The sequence below is a fragment of the Coregonus lavaretus genome (genome assembly GCF_964263955.1).
Source record: "Coregonus lavaretus genome assembly, chromosome: 3".
Lineage (NCBI taxonomy): Eukaryota > Metazoa > Chordata > Actinopteri > Salmoniformes > Salmonidae > Coregonus > Coregonus lavaretus.
In genome coordinates this window covers 48,816,114-48,832,885 of record NC_139990.1, presented here as the reverse complement: position 1 = coordinate 48,832,885, position 16,772 = coordinate 48,816,114, and the positions used below count along the sequence as shown (strand labels likewise).

Sequence of the window (16,772 nt, the reverse complement as noted above, 5' to 3'; positions counted from 1 at the left end):
CGGCCCCACCTTAGCAGTATGAGAGGTGTGGGAGTGCGTGAACGCACCAAATCACAAACCCACTTATCATAGGTTCTTCACTCCAATTTGATCACTTGATCGTTGTAATGAATAATGAATTCACAGACGGTGCGTGTGATTTGTAATCAATGAGTTTCCCAGACAGGCTTGTTTCACATGTTCTATTTATTAGTGTCAGTGTGGTCACAGGAGAGTTCCCTGGACAGCCAGGGACCCACAGTCACAGCAGACATCATCAACATATTACATTATTAATGTATTACATCTTCATCATCATTGGCCATGTATAGCTCTGTCTAATCTGGCCTACATGGGAGTAAAACACACTGGGTGAGTTTCAATAGTCTAAAGTGGGCTCATCTCCTTGACTCCTCTCCTTAGTCTGCACTGATCTGAAAACTCATGATAGATGAGAACAATTTGTCCTTTTACGTCAGTGTAGTAGACTGTTGAGATGCAGCCATGCAGGCACAGTGGTAAATCTCCATCACAGTGACATTACAGTAAGGCATCTGAGATAGCACAGTGGTAAATCTCCATCACAGTGCGAGACTGAGCAGGGCTGAGTGTGTGGATTAGGGATAGGAGTTGGGACCGAGCTGGGTTAGGCAATAGACAGTGTTGGAAAAAGTACTAAATTGTCATACTTGAGTAACAGTGAAGATACCTTAATGGAAAATGACTTAAGTAAAAGTATCTGGTTTTAAATGTACTTAAGTACAGTGGTGGAAAAAGTACTCAATTGTCATAAAAAAGTAAATGCTATACATCAAATTCCTTATATTCCAAACCAGACGACATGATTGAATTGTTTTTTTAATTTATGGACAGACGGGCACACTTCAACGCTCAGACATAATTTATAAACGCAATATTTGTGTTTAGTGAGTCCGACAGATCAGAGGCAGTAGGGATTACAATGCATTATATTGATAGGTGCGTGAATTGGACCATATTGCTGTCCTGCCTGAGCATTCGAAATGTAACGAGTACTTTTGGGTGTCGGAAAAAGTATGGAGTAAAAAGTACATTATTTTATTTAGGAATGTAGTGGAGTAAAAGTTGTCAAAAATATAAATAGTAAAGTACAGATACTCCCCAAAACTACTTAAGTAGTACTTTAAAGTTGTTTTAGTTTTAGTACTTTACACCACTGGCAACAGGAATAGTGATCTCCTGGCTCTGGGCTCAGCTTGGCATCACAAACAAAAGGCAAGGGTGGAGTGGCACTATGCAACCATAAACAGGTCAGATGGGAGGGGTGTGGGAGTGATTCGGCATTTGATTAACTAACTACATGTAACTTTTATGTCAGACACTATGCTGTTGATATACAGTATAATCTGTATAGTAATTGGATTGGTTAGCAGTGCTTTGGTATTTGCCATAACATGTAAACATCTGAGTGTAGCTAGCACTACTAACTTCTTCATGCAGGAAGCTTCCTAATACAATATTCTAGTATTGGATTGTAAAATTATAGAAAGTATAAAGAAATAAAATGTCATATAATGTTTTTAAACAGACAGTATAAAATAAAATATATACATATACAGTGGGGGGAAAAGTATTTAGTCAGCCACCAATTGTGCAAGTTCTCCCACTTAAAAAGATGAGAGAGGCCTGTAATTTTCATCATAGGTACACGTCAAATATGACAGACAAATTGAGGAAAAAAATTCCAGAAAATCACATTGTAGGATTTTTTATGAATTTATTTGCAAATTATGGTGGAAAATAAGTATTTGGTCACTTACAAACAAGCAAGATTTCTGGCTCTCACATACCTGTAACTTCTTCTTTAAGAGGCTCCTCTGTCCTCCACTCGTTACCTGTATTAATGGCACCTGTTTGAACTTGTTATCAGTATAAAAGACACCTGTCCACAACCCCAAACAGTCACACTCCAAACTCCACTATGGCCAAGACCAAAGAGCTGTCAAAGGACACCAGAAACAAAATTGTAGACCTGCACCAGGCTGGGAAGACTGAATCTGCAATAGGTAAGCAGCTTGGTTTGAAGAAATCAACTGTGGGAGCAATTATTAGGAAATGGAAGACATACAAGACCACTGATAATCTCCCTCGATCTGGGGCTCCACGCAAGATCTCACCCCGTGGGGTCAAAATGATCACAAGAACGGTGAGCAAAAATCCCAGAACCACACGGGGGGACCTAGTGAATGACCTGCAGAGAGCTGGGACCAAAGTAACAAAGCCTACCATCAGTAACACACTACGCCGCCAGGGACTCAAATCCTGCAGTGCCAGACGTGTCCCCCTGCTTAAGCCAGTACATGTCCAGGCCCGTCTGAAGTTTGCTAGAGTGCATTTGGATGATCCAGAAGAGGATTGGGAGAATGTCATATGGTCAGATGAAACTAAAATATAACTTTTTGGTAAAAACTCAACTCGTCGTGTTTGGAGGACAAAGAATGCTGAGTTGCATCCAAAGAACACCATACCTACAGTGAAGCATGGGGGTGGAAACATCATGCTTTGGGGCTGTTTTTCTGCAAAGGGACCAGGACGACTGATCCGTGTAAAGGAAAGAATGAATGGGGCCATGTATCGTGAGATTTTGAGTGAAAACCTCCTTCCATCAGCAAGGGCATTGAAGATGAAACGTGGCTGGGTCTTTCAGCATGACAATGATCCCAAACACACCGCCCGGGCAACGAAGGAGTGGCTTCGTAAGAAGCATTTCAAGGTCCTGGAGTGGCCTAGCCAGTCTCCAGATCTCAACCCCATAGAAAATCTTTGGAGGGAGTTGAAAGTCTGTGTTGCCCAGCGACAGCCCCAAAACATCACTGCTCTAGAGGAGATCTGCATGGAGGAATGGGCCAAAATACCAGCAACAGTGTGTGAAAACCTTGTGAAGACTTACAGAAAACGTTTGACCTGTGTCATTGCCAACAAAGGGTATATAACAAAGTATTGAGAAACTTTTGTTATTGACCAAATACTTATTTTCCACCATAATTTGCAAATAAATTCATTACAAATCCTACAATGTGATTTTCTGGATTTTTTTTTCTCATTTTGTCTGTCATAGTTGACGTGTACCTATGATGAAAATTACAGGCCTCTCTCATCTTTTTAAGTGGGAGAACATGCACAATTGGTGGCTGACGAAATGTGTTTTTTCCCCACTGTACGTAGAGTAGGACAGTATGAACATTCCTCTTTCTCTCTCTCTCTCGATCTCTCTCTCTCACACACACACACACACATACATCCACACGCACTTACACACATACACACATGTCATGAAGAAAGGTTCAGATCAATAATTACTACTAAACGCAGCTCTACTTCTAACAAACATCTCCTGAAGTGGTTCTAATACTTCTAACATCTCTACAAAGCTTTTTTAAAATAGTGTGTGCAATATAAGACAGAGTTGCATTTTGGCTGAGGCAAAGCTCTGATATAAAATACATTTCTGCTCTCACGCATATTCACTGTATATACAACTCAGACTAGGAACTGGAGGCCAGGACATTCCCCCACATATCCTTTGGTGTGTGTGCGTTGTGTGTGTTGTGTGTGTTGTGTGATAGTGTAGTGCAGGAGTGTCAAACTTTCAGCACAGTTTAATATAGCGAGCCATGTCTTATAAAAAAAAAAAAAAGTACATATAACCAATTTTCAGTGTGGCCCTCCAGACCTGGGTGAAAACCCAATGTGGCCCTCGGGGTAAAATGAGTTTGACACCCCTGGTATAGTGTGTGTGTAATGGGTAGTGTGCGACAGTGTGGGGATCTTTGAGCCTTCTACAGCATGTTTCGGTCCAGGTAGTACCCTCCCTGCTTGGTCAGGAGAGGGGGAAAGGGCATCAGAGCATCACCACTGCTGGACTGACCAATCATACCGCTCAGGACAGGCAATGCCTCCATAGGACTCTACAGAGAGAGGGAGAAAGGCAGGGAGAGAGGGGGAGGAAGATAGAGACAGGAAGTGATCGTACAAGGAAAGGAGTCTATGTGGTTTGAAGGTTGTCTTGTCCCAGCACCAGAGGATTCCATCACTTAGTCCACCACCTCCCCACCTAACACACTAGTACACCACTGATAACACTATCTAGCACACTACAATGCCCCAAGGAGGAAAGGGGGAACACACCTTGGAAGGGCTGAGTCAGACAGCAGCAGGTACAGTGCCAGTCAAACGTTTGGACACACCTACTCATTCAAGGGTTTTTCTTTATTTTGTACTATTTTCTACATTGTAGAATAATAGTGAAGAAATCAAAACTATGAAATAACACATATGGAATCATGTAGTAAACAAATATATTTTCTATTTGAGATTCTTCAAATAGCCACCCTTTGCCCTGATGACAGCATTGCACACTCTTGGCATTCTCTCAACCAGCTTCACCTGGAATGCTTTTCCAACAGTCTTGAAGGAGTTCCCACATATGCTGAGCACTTGTTGGCTGCTTTTCCTTCACTCTGCCGTCCGACTCATCCCAAACCATCTCAATTGGGTTGAGGTAGGGGGATTGTGGAGGCCAGGTCATCTATTGCAGCCCTTACACAGCCTGGAGGTGTGTTGGGTCATTGTCCTGTTGAAAAACAAAAGATAGTCCCACTAAGGCCAAACCAGATGGTGTATCGCTGCAGAATGCTGTGGTAGCCATGCTGGTTAAGTGTGCCTTGAATTCTAACTATATCACAGACAGTGTCACCAGCAAAGCACCCCCACACCATAACAACTCCTCCTCCATGATTTACGGTGGGAACTACACATGCGGAGATCATCCATTCACAAACACTGTGTCTCACAAAGACACGGTGGTTGGAACCAAAAATCTCCAATTTGGACTCCAGATCAAAGGACACATTTCCATCGGTCTAATGTCCATTGCTCGTGTTTCTTGGCCCAAGCAGGTCTCTTCTTCTTATTGGTGTCCTTTAGTAGTGTTTTCGTTGCAGCAATTCGACTATGAAGGCCTGATTCACACAGTCCCCTCTGAACAGTTAATGTTGAGACGTGTCTGTGACTTGAACTCTGTGAAGCATTTGTTTGGGCTGCAATTTCTGAGGCTCGTAAATCTAATGAACTTATCCTCTGCAGCAGAGGTAACTCTGGGTCTTCCATTCCTGTGGCGGTCCTCATAAGAGCCAATTTCATCATAGCGCTTGATGGTTTTTGCGACTGCACTTGAAGAAACTTTCAAAGTTCTTGAAATGTTCCGGATTGAATGACCTTCATGTCTTAAAGTAATGATGGACTGTTGTTTCTCTTTGCTTATTCGAGCTGTTCTTGCCATAATATGGACTTGGTCTTTTACCAAATAGGGCTCCTTCTGTATACCCCCCCCCTACCTTGTCACAACACAACTGATTGGCTCAAACGCATTAAGAAGGAAATAAATTCCACAAATTTACTTTTAAGAAGGCACACCTGTTAATTGAAATGCATTACAGGTGACTACCTCATGAAGCTGGTTGAGAGAATGCCAAGAGTGTGCAAAGCTGTCATCAAGGCAAAGGGTGTCTACTTTGAAGAATCTCAAATATAAAATATATTTGGATTTGTTTAACACTTTTTTGGTTACTACATGATTCCATATGTGTTATTTCATAGTTTTGATGTCTTCACTATTATTCTACAATGTAGAAAATAGTAAAAATAAAGAAAAACCCTTGAATGAGTAGGTGTGTCCAAACTTTTGACTGGTAGTGTAGAAATTGACCATATAGAACAGGTACGGTTCTAGTTTCCACCAGATAATGTTGTGTTGATCGGGACACAGAGTAGAAGTTCCTCCCAACCACTGGTCCAGGATCAGATGTTTTCTACCTCCTGATGGTTCACGTTAGGATTGGGTGTGTGGGGTAATCTGATCCTTGGGTGTGTTGGGTAATCTTATCCTAGATCTGAGGTTTGGATTGACTGTGTGGGGTAATCTGATCCTAGAGGTTAGGATTGGGTGTGTGGGGTAATCTGATCCTAGATCTGAGGTTAGGATTGGGTGTGTGAGGTAATCTGATCCTATATCTGCACTGTAAAAAAAGATGTCAAGAAGAAGGAAATCAGCTGGAATAGGATTGTGAGTTTGCTCAACAAAAATGTTGTTGAGCAAACTCACAATCCTATTGCAGCTGGTTGCCACAGATCTAGGATCAGATTACCCCACACACACAATCCTAATGTGATCCATCAGGGGGTAGAACACATCTGATCCTGGACCAGTGGTTGGGGTGACACTTCTACTCTGTGTCCCGATCAACACACATTCTCTGGTGGAATCTAGAACCATAATCTTTTTTTACAGTGTGTGGTTTGGGGCATTGAAATCCCCCCTAGCTAGACTCTACCCCGTGACCCCCTAGTAACCCGGAATCTCAGACCACACCCATAACCACGTCGTCCCGGAGATGAAAGAGAGGAGAAACACACACCATGACCCTGTCAGCCAATCCTTACCTTCCGCCTGCCTAGGACACACCCCTTAAATACACACCCACTCTTTGGGCTGCGTGAGCAGGGTCCGGGAGGGATCGTGATCATGCACGTTAGCATGAGCGTGCACAAGGCCATCCTCAGTAGCGTACTATAGTGTTGGGGGGGACAGAGACACAGGGGACTGAGACAGAGACAGACAGGCTGGGTTGGGTTGGGTTGGGCTGGGCTGGGCTGTGTGTTCAGAAGAGTCAGCCTTTGCAAGTTGCTTACTTGTGATTTATCTACAGTATATAGTATCACTTCAACTTTCAAACTAGTGTTCATTAGCACAGGCTGAACTCGTTGTCTATTTCCTAGTGTATCAGTGAGGAGCAGCCTCTTGTAAATCAAGTCCATGCAGGCAGTGGAGCTCCACCCTACATAATGCCTGTGGGTGTTTGGGAGGGAGGCAGAGGGAGAGGACAGAATAGGGAGGGTAGACCTGACTAACTCGTTTGATAGCCTCCAGGCAAACACAGTGGATGCCTGACAGTATAGTACACTCCTCCAATAGCAGATTTGAATACTTCCTTTGGATCGACCGTGAGACATGAGAGGGCACGGCAACACATACCATACCGGTCACATTGCACACACACACACACACACACACACACACACTTTCTCTAACACACATGAATGTACACACAGACTTGTATAACTAACCGTGTGGGGACACACAATTCAGTCCCATTCAAAATCCTATCTTTCCTAACCCCTAACCCTAAACCTAACCCTTACCCTTACCCTTACCCTAAACCTTACCCTAACCTTAACCCTAACCTTAACACCAAAACCTAACCTTAACCCTATCCCTAACCTATGTTGCTCTGCATGTGCTCACTGCTTATTGTTTGTCTGTATTGTTATTGTAATAGTTTTTAATAACCTGCCCAGGGACTGCGGTTGAAAATGAGCCGGCTGGCTAAAACTGGCACTTTTACTGAAACGTTGATTAATACACTGTCCCTGTAAAAATAAAAATTAACTTAACTCAACTCGACCCTAGCTCCTAACCCTAACCCTAAAACTAACCATTCTCTTCCCCATAAGTATAGTTAAACACGTCCAAGTGCACACTCACACACATACACACACACATACACACACACACTGTTTACCTGGTATCCCTGAATGGTGTTGAGCAGTTCTTTGTAGGCGAGCCCATGCATACGGACCACTCCCCCAGGGGAGGGCAGAGGGGAGGGGGAGGGGTAGTACCCTATAGTGTTGGGAGAACCTGGGGGACTGGAGAGAGGGAGGGGGAGAAGAGAGGAGAGAGAGAGGGTGAGATATAAAGAGTGAGTTGGAGAGGCCATAACAAAAAGAGTATTATACATCCTGAAATGCCATGAGGTGCGTGCTGTAAATATCCGTTACGGAAATATCACATAATTTCACATGTGGAAAATCACGTGATTTTATATGAAATTCCACATGTGAAATCATGTGAAATTGTGTTTTTGGAACACTTCACGTGTTTTCACGTGTAGTTTAATGTTATCACATGTTGCTTTACATGTTGTCACGTTATCACATTAACTTAATATAAGATCAAATGTGATCACATGAAAATATGTGTTTTTGGAACACACAACTCCATGTGGTTTTTCCATCAGGGATATCACATCCAAATGAACTTGAATGCTGAGAGAGAGGGGAGAGGAGGGGAGGGGGGAGAGAGAGAGGGGAGAGGAGGGGAGGGGGGAGAGAGGGGAGAGGAGGGAAGGGGGGAGAGAGAGGTCATTGTGGTCTTAGTGCTGTTTGCTGTTCCTTCTGATACCACACCACTGCTCAGTCATTAACTACCCTTGTGTATGTCCCCCCCCCCCAGCCCCCAAGGCACTTACAATATATGATTGGATGGTTTATGGGCCTAATAGTTCTTACCTGGGGCATTGATATCATTAACTACCCTTGTGTATGTCCTTCCCCACAACACATACTAGTCCTTACCTGGGATAGTATGCAGTGTAGTTCATGTAGAGCTGAGTGCTAGCTGGGTAGTAAGCGTGTCCAGGTCCTAGGGGGCGGGGACTCAGCAGCACCTGACCAATGGGAGGGAAGAGGCCGGCAGCCTCAGCAGGCAGGATGGAAGGGGCGGATGGGAAGGAGTAGGAGGGAGGAGACAGACCTGGGGAGTGGGGATAGAGTTAGACAACACGCCAAGGCAAGGACACGGAAAGAACATATGCCCAACACGGCACACAGAGAACAACAGATCCCCTGGTCCCCTCTAAAGATGGCCGCTGTAAGCAGACTACAGTGTGCTTCCGGGTCATCTACAGTGGCTATGTGACATGGTCCGGTGACTTTTTGTTTCTAGGAGACCCTCCTCAATGAACACCTGACACAACAGGTAGCTTTAGATTCTACAGACGTGTGTTTGGGCTTGGGGGTGACTCCTGACCCCACCTGCATAACGAAGACTAGACATCACCAACATTGTTTTACATTTTTGCAGACGCTCTTATCCAGAGCGACGTACAGTGTTGAGTGCACACATTTTCATACTGGTCCCCGGTGGGAATCAAACCCACAACCCTGGCATTGCAAGCACCATGCTCTACCAACTGAGCTACACGGGACTACACACCAGAACTCAATGACTAGACATCACCATGACTACACACCAGAGCTCAGCTCCGCCCACCTCTCCCACACCCCCACTGATTGGACACGCTCCAACTGTAAGACTCAAGCCCAATCCTAAATCAACCCTGAGTCCCTACCCTCAAGTCATTTTTGCAATATTGCTTACACACCTATCCAATACTTCCAGTACAAAGGGATCCATTTGGAATTGGGCAAGAGGCCTCACACATGCCAAGCACACACAAACCATTGGAACAGACTATTTTTAATCAGAGTGTGTGTGAAAAATATGTTTACAATGAACAGTCAGTGAACTACAGATTTCTCCCTGCATGCAAATTCACCAAAATCACACAGAATTACACAAACCACAACAAGGGGTAACACACACGCATTCCTACACAAGCACGCACACACACACACTCACACACACACCCCAGGTTCCTACCCCTCAGGTCAGGTCAGATGCTCCTGTCCTCCCAGAGTTCTAGATCAGAGAGAACCCAGACAGAAAAGAAGACAGGGGGCAGGATTTAACCTCTGACCTCTAACCCCTCACCCTTCCCTGGTCTGTGGCAGCCCACCTACCCTGCGGTCCCGAAGCGCCCAGCTCCCAGCAGCACTTACGTCTGGACTTACATGGCGGCGGGCTGAGCCCTGTCCCACTCCTGGTCCGGGTGTGTGTGTGAGTGTGTGTATGTGAGAGGGAGCCTCCCATCAACACCAGACCCATCTCTTCAGCGCTACAGGGGAACACCTCCACATAGCGACTGTTAAGCCCTCGCTTGCCAGCCTGGCCCGGACCAGACATCACCTGCTTGTGGACCCGCTGGGAGGCAGAGAAAGCCCGCTCCGCTGAACGCATCTGGATGAAACAGTCCCCTGACGGACGACCCTATGGAGACACACATACGCACACACACACACACAAACACACACACAGCAGGGAAAGTCTAGTTTCTGTAGGTGTAGTGTGTGTGTGTGTGTGTGTGTGTGTGTGTGTGTGTGTGTGTGTGTGTGTGTGTGTGTGTGTGTGTGTGTGTGTGTGTGTGTGTGTGTGTGTGTGTGTGTGTGTGTGTGTGTGTGTGTGTGTGTGTGTGTGTGCAGGCTCATATAGTGTGTACCTACCTGTTGGTTGACCACCATGTGTACTCCGTGTGGTCTGATGTCATGTGTGTATTCTCCTAGGAAGGCCAGTATATCCTCTATGGTGGCGGTGTAGGGCAGCCCCCTCAGCCTGAGGCAGTCCCTCACACCACCAGGAGAGGGCAACAGAGACACGGAGGGCAACAGTGACACCAGGGGGGCAGGAGCCACGGGGATCAGAGGGGCTGACGAGTACCTGTTCAACACCTACACACACACATACACACACACACACACACACACACACACACTGAGCTATAAGGTTAGACAGTTATAACTTGTAAGCGCTGGTTCAGCAACAACATACACACATAAAGAAGCGTATTCTCTCTGGAGTTCCTGGTTTTACTCTGGCAGGGGTATTCCGTTTAGGTGTGTGTAGGTCAGTGTGTGTGTCTGTATTGAAGAGATGGGATCTGGCTGGTTGCCAACAGGATATCACAATGTTTACCGTCCTGAAGAGGAACTCTAACTCCCCCCATCAGGGTCACTCACTACCACTGAACTCTGACCTCTTGACCTCTCACCTTCAGACATATAAGACCACTATAACATTTAAACCTGTACTGTATAGGAGTCTAAGTACATGGGAATGTTTCTACACTGAGAGCTGAAACACCAGCTTATCAATGAATAGGTCTATTAAGACTGTGAGAGGTGAGGTGAGGTGAGGTGAGGTGAGGTGAGGTGAGGTGTGTGCGTATGTGTGTATGTGTGCGTGTGTGTGTGTGTGTGTGTGTGTGTGTGTGTGTGTGTGTGTGTGTGTGTGTGTGTGTGTGTGTGTGTGTGCGTGCGTGCTTTAGGAGGGTAATCCTAAGTATGAAAAAACAATAAAATATGTATGCACTGGATAAGAGCGTCTGCTAAATGACTAAAATGTAAAAAATGTAATCTTTCACAGACCAGAGCGTTTAAGTGTTTACACAACAAACCAGAACGCCAGGCGCTGAGGAGGAGAGCAAACACACACACACAGACACACACACACACACACACACACACACACACAGAGAGACACACACACACACACACACACACACAGACACAGACACACAGACACACACTCGCTCATCCAGTTCTTAATTAGAGTAAATGCCCATGCTCTATTGAAGCTCTGTGTCACACCCTTAAACCTTTAAATCTTCTGCTTAGGTTTCCTACAGAAAACCCCCACCAGGACTATACCAACACACACACACCAACACACACACATGCACGCTCACTCCCTCCCTCTCTCTTTCTACCTGTTGCACCTTAACAGACAGACACACACCCCTCCCCCAACACACAGACATACCTGTTGCACCTTAACAGACAGATAACCCTTCATACCTGTTGCACCTCAGCGGCGGTGCTCTTGAATAGCTCAATATATCTCTTCCCCAGGATGTCTTTGTGCTTCCTGAGAGCGCACTGAGCATGCTCCTCACTGGCGAATAGGACGAAGGCGTCGCCAGTAGGCCTTCCATCAGGGAAACGCACAAATAGGATGCCATCCTTGTCACCACTGACAGGACACGCCTCTTTAGGCCCCTCCCCCTGGTAGAAGAAGGCCAGCACCTGGTCAGGTGTGGCGGTGAAGGGAAGACCTCGCATCCTGACGATCACCTGGTCCTCACGAGACAGGAACAGCGCCACCTCACTGGAGGTACTGCCTGCTATCTTAAGGAAGTCCTCTCCTGTTGCCTTGTACACCTGCAGCAGAAAAGACATGGCATTAACTCCTGCTCTTTGGGATCCAGATGTTATTTACAGGTTACGTCTACGTATTTATTGGTGTTGTTAGTGTCTGAGCAGGACCATAGATAGGGTTAGTAAAAGGTTGATAATAGGTTATTAACAGGTTACCTCTATGTATTGTTGGTTAGGGTTAGTAAAAGGTTGATAATAGGTTATTAACAGGTTACCTCTATGTATTGTTGGTTAGGGTTAGTAAAATGATGATAATAGGTTATTAACAGGTTACCTCTATGTATTGTTGGTTAGGGTTATGGTTAGTAAAAGGTTGATAATAGGTTATTAACAGGTTACCTCTATGTATCGTTGGTTAGGGTTAGGGTCAGTAATAGGTTGATAATAGGTTATTAACAGGTTACCTCTATGTATTGTTGGTTAGGGTCAGTAATGGGTTGATAATAGGATATTACTAGGTTACCTCTATGTATCGTTGGTTAGGGTTAGGGTCAGTAATAGGTTGAAATAGGTTATTAACAGGTTACCTCTATGTATCTGTTGCCCATGTGGTGTTTGTGTCTCTGCAGGGCCATGTCTCTGTGTTCCTCACTGACAAAGCGGACCAGAGCCTCTCCGTTCCTCCGACCCTGGGCGTTCAGACACAACGCAGCGCCACCTCTGGACAACACACAGCATTACAGCTATTAAAACAATTTCAATACACTACACACCATCATAACAGCAACGAGTCAAACACAACAGACAACACAGTACTGGACACTGAACACACATACTTGGCAATGTTGAGTCCTCTGAAGAAGCGAGCGATGTCCTGGTCAGATGACTGCCAAGGCAACCCCCTCGCTCTGATCACCGTGTTATCACACACACGCTCCATCTTACTGCTACACACACACGGACACACACCAGTTAGCGTCAAATCACTCACCTGCTCCATCCAATGATGTGAGAACACCAATGAATTGTATCATATCTTCTACCTTACTGCAAATCTATCTTAGCAAGTCTACTTACCAAGTGCCGCTTTCAAACTTCTCAGTGACTCTCTCTGGGTTTGAGAATGTGTGACCTACAACAAACAGAAGACCAGAGAAGAAATCAAAGATGAGCAACAATGACAACATAGTGAGAAAAGTCAGAGTTTGTGTAAGTTAGTGTGTTACTCACGTAAGGGTTCAGATAGCAGGGCTAGGACGATGTTGGCCATGGTCTGGACCTGCAGTGCTGCTGTGACTGGCGTCGGATCCAACATGGCTACTGGCTCCACAGTTACACTGAGAGCTGAGGAAACCGTGGTCAAGGAGAAAACTCCAGGAGAGGAGCAAGCAAGGTGCGTGTGTGTGTGCATGTGTATGTGTGTGTGTGTTAGTCCTGCTTCCTGGTAGGTGTGTAGGGCTGGTCCTGTTGGCTAAACACACAGCCTGTTACTCTCTGAGCTACAGTGAGACATGTCAATTGTGTCTCTATTTGCATTTCAAAACCTCTAGTCCCACAGCCAACACCCTGTGGCCTGCAGACGCCTCCCCCTTGGGAGTGTGTTTGTGGGGGGGGGTGCTCACTTAAGTATCACACAAACACACTCTCGTGCTCTCTCTCTCTCACACAGAAGCAGGGTTCATGCAAAGCTGTAGAATGAACCAATTGACAACTAGCTAATGAGTGTCTTTGCTGTGTTTCTCAGTTGTAAGGATACATTCAGCCATGTACTGCACCTCCAGGCTCTTGGTGTCTGCAGAGGGGAAGTGCTTCCTGAACTCTTTCCTCAGGTCAAAAAAGGAGTTGAAACATTCTGGCAGTGCCAGGTTCTGCAGAGGAAGACAATTGCAGACATTACCCACTGGGCACAGACGTGAATTCAACGTCTATTCCACATTGGTTCAAGGTAATTGTATTGAAATGACGTGGAAACATTTATTATTATTGATTCAACAGTAGAGAGGAGGAAGAGAACATGTGTAGCCTACCATTGACAGCTGTTTGGTGTAGGGTCGGTATCAGGATCTACGCTCTGTTTATTACTGTCATTTACATATTTACTCATGTCAATAAAGTTAGGTTCCCCATGGGTCTGTGTATCATACTAGGTGTGAGGGGGGGAGGAACACAAGATGTAATAAGAGAACGGTGTGTGTGTGTGCGCGTTCGTGTTCAAACAAAGCCAAGACAATACGTCAAGACAACCTCACATTTTAACATCATGTAGAGCAGGATCTTGACAGAGGAGATGACATAACACATTTCTTTGTGGTTCTGTGACCAGAACCAAAGGGTTCTGGTGGAGGTAAGTGTCCGCCCTCACCTTGAGGCTCTGCCCCGCCCTGTCAGCCTGTACCCTTACCTTGTCTGCAGCTTCGGGGTGGAGAACCTGGCGAATGTGGAGCTGCCCGTCTGTACACACACACACTGACGTGCCCGTGCCCAAGGTGTTCACTTCATTGGTCAATCTCAGATGGAACTGTTTAAAACATAGGAAGAGATTAGCTACAATGTAAACTCTTTAAAATCAAGATCAGATAATACATCTGTAATAAACAATTACAGAACAACTCATTGGTAATATTGAAAATCCACTAAGATTTTATTGGTTGAAAGTGTGATCATTTTTCTGGTGATGATCAATAACAATGCAGCCATTTAAAATCTCAGAATTTAGCACCAAAACGTTGACCACAGTATACAATTTCAACCAATGAGTTATAAATGTTTCCTACTGACTAATAAACAACCAATTAATGCAGTTTATAGACTATTTAAACTGAGTCTACCTTAATGGAAAGTATTACCATAAAGATAAATATTTACAAAAACATCAAAATATAGGCTTACACCTTACTGATTGTTATAAAGTCCAACTTGAATGGCTTGTTGTTACATTTTTGGTGTGTTGTCATTGATGTTTGTGTGTGTATGTCTGTCTATTGTCTTTTGTCTACTTATGGTTTATATTGTTTGAAAAATACAAAGAAAAAAAGTACACGGTTTTTGGTTTCAGATAACCAACCAGAGAACAAGCACTTTAATTGCTGCTAGTTGTATCATCCTCATTATGCAAATGGTTGATCATTTGCATTACTAAGCTCTAAAGATGCACACCTCCTCATCACTCAAAGGACTGTCAGTTCAAGCTGTCAAGCCATGTGGATCTCATTCAAATACAGTAAAATGCCATCAAAGCTATAGCGATCTAAAACTAAGATGAATTATTAGCCAATTATAATTAGATATCCCAGGATGAAGGCCTAAATAAACAATCAATTGTTATAAAACTCCAATCAATGCATAGTGCCCCTGATTTCAATTGAAGGATGAATGGATGGCAAAGCAGAATATGGTGAGGTCAAAAATGTATTTCATAAAAAATCATGAGACAACAGATACTGTATGTACCTGGTTTAGCGCGTGCTCCAAGCCTGTGACTGTAGAGACAGACTCCTCGCTGTCCTCCACTTCATCCCCATCCTCTCTCTCCCCCAGACAATCTTCTGCCAGGTCGGAGTGCTCAGGCCGTATTAACACCTCATTCACTTTCCCCAACTGGACCAGAGAAAAAACACACACACTTCAGTACATTTAAAATATAAACTTCATTATCAAATGCACATTTTCATAGGCTATAGGCCTGTGTACACTTAAAAAAATGGAGTAGGAGACTTATGACACACTTATGATCAGAGTTTTGTCATTAGACCTCATAAACAGAAAAACAAAGTTGGTCGTCTTTTAAACCAAATAGCGCACATTTGACACAATGCACATTCTGGTTATGCTGGATGAATACTGTCTTTCTATAATAATAATAGTCATTCTCATATTCTCTTAATAAAATACAATATTTTAAAGATTACCTTTTTGTTATTCAAATCCACGAGCTGCCACACCAACTGCACGAGCTCCTTCTCGTCCGAACCCAAGAGGTCTCCGCTCGCGCCAGATGTGGTGGTGAACAACACCGCCAGGTAGTCTACCTGAGCCGTCATTTTCAGGATAAATACAAAGAAACTACTCTAGTTACACCCAAAGTAATAGAAAATAACATACAGCTACACCCCCAGAACAGTACAGAACCCAAAGAATCCAGCCACCCACACCCAGACCCCTATGCGCAAAGGTGTGCTCAGCAACTCAAGATATTTTTAGTGGCTTCTTGATTGCGTGATAATCTATGCCAAATCTCCCGCACACCTCAAGGCAGTGTAATGGCTGAATGTTCCCTTTTTTTGTGAAGGACCTACCTGTGTGCGCTGCGGACCACGTGACCCAGGTAGCTACCTGCCTGGGGTGTATTCATTACGCCGATTATGTTGGAAAACGCTTCTTAAACGGAAGCAAACGGAACGAAACGCGGAGAGACCTACCTGCATTTGTCCAATAGAAACTCTCGTTTTGCTCTGTTTGCTTCCGTTTGATTCTTAAACTTTAAACGTTTTCCGTAATGAATACACCCCTTCTCTGTCTGAGTGCTGTCCCTATTGGTGCTTTCAAACAGGGACGTGGCACCGCATCGCGACAAACCCATCAGCACGACCTGAACAACATACATGAGAAGAACAACAATCTCATATACTAGCCTACAAACGGATGATGGCCTAGTTTTTATCCCTGTTTATGGGTAGACGAGTGCATAGGCTATTTCCAAATGCTACGCTTGGCATATAGGCTGCAGTGGGAAATGTTAATGAAAAAAATCAAATGTAACATAATGTTGTTTTCTGCGTTTCTGCTACTGCTGAGAACATGTTGAGACCAGCCGGTCGTGGCAAATCAGTGAAATCATTACAATGAAGTTTATAAGGCCTATTTAAAAATAAACAGTAATGAAAAATATGTAGATCCATTGTTTTCATTTAGGCTATTGTAAA

At 44.5% G+C, this 16,772-nt stretch overlaps 1 protein-coding gene across 4 annotated transcripts; it reads right to left on the bottom strand.

The window, feature by feature from the left end:
- Positions 1-1,717: 1,717 nt before the first annotated feature.
- LOC311113280 (epithelial splicing regulatory protein 1-like) lies at positions 1,718-16,153 on the bottom strand. Of its 4 annotated transcripts, none has more exons than XM_084156497.1 (15): positions 15,759-16,121; positions 15,301-15,447; positions 14,252-14,368; positions 13,607-13,718; positions 13,081-13,194; positions 12,928-12,982; positions 12,687-12,797; positions 12,438-12,570; positions 11,551-11,913; positions 10,201-10,425; positions 9,712-9,967; positions 8,434-8,611; positions 7,599-7,725; positions 6,460-6,586; positions 1,718-3,926 (listed from the first exon to the last, which is right to left on the bottom strand). In XM_084156497.1, exons 1-14 carry the CDS (start codon positions 15,888-15,890, stop codon positions 6,485-6,487), a joined length of 2,172 nt encoding a protein of 723 aa, XP_084012623.1. In that variant the 5' UTR covers positions 15,891-16,121; the 3' UTR covers positions 1,718-3,926; positions 6,460-6,484. The 4 variants fall into 4 exon arrangements, with proteins under 4 accessions (XP_084012623.1, XP_084012622.1, XP_084012624.1 ...); XM_084156496.1 differs by having other exon boundaries at positions 1,720-3,926; positions 9,700-9,967; XM_084156498.1 differs by lacking the exons at positions 1,718-3,926; positions 6,460-6,586 and adding an exon at positions 4,209-4,591 and having other exon boundaries at positions 9,700-9,967; positions 15,759-16,153.
- Between the last annotated feature and the right edge of the window lie 619 nt (positions 16,154-16,772).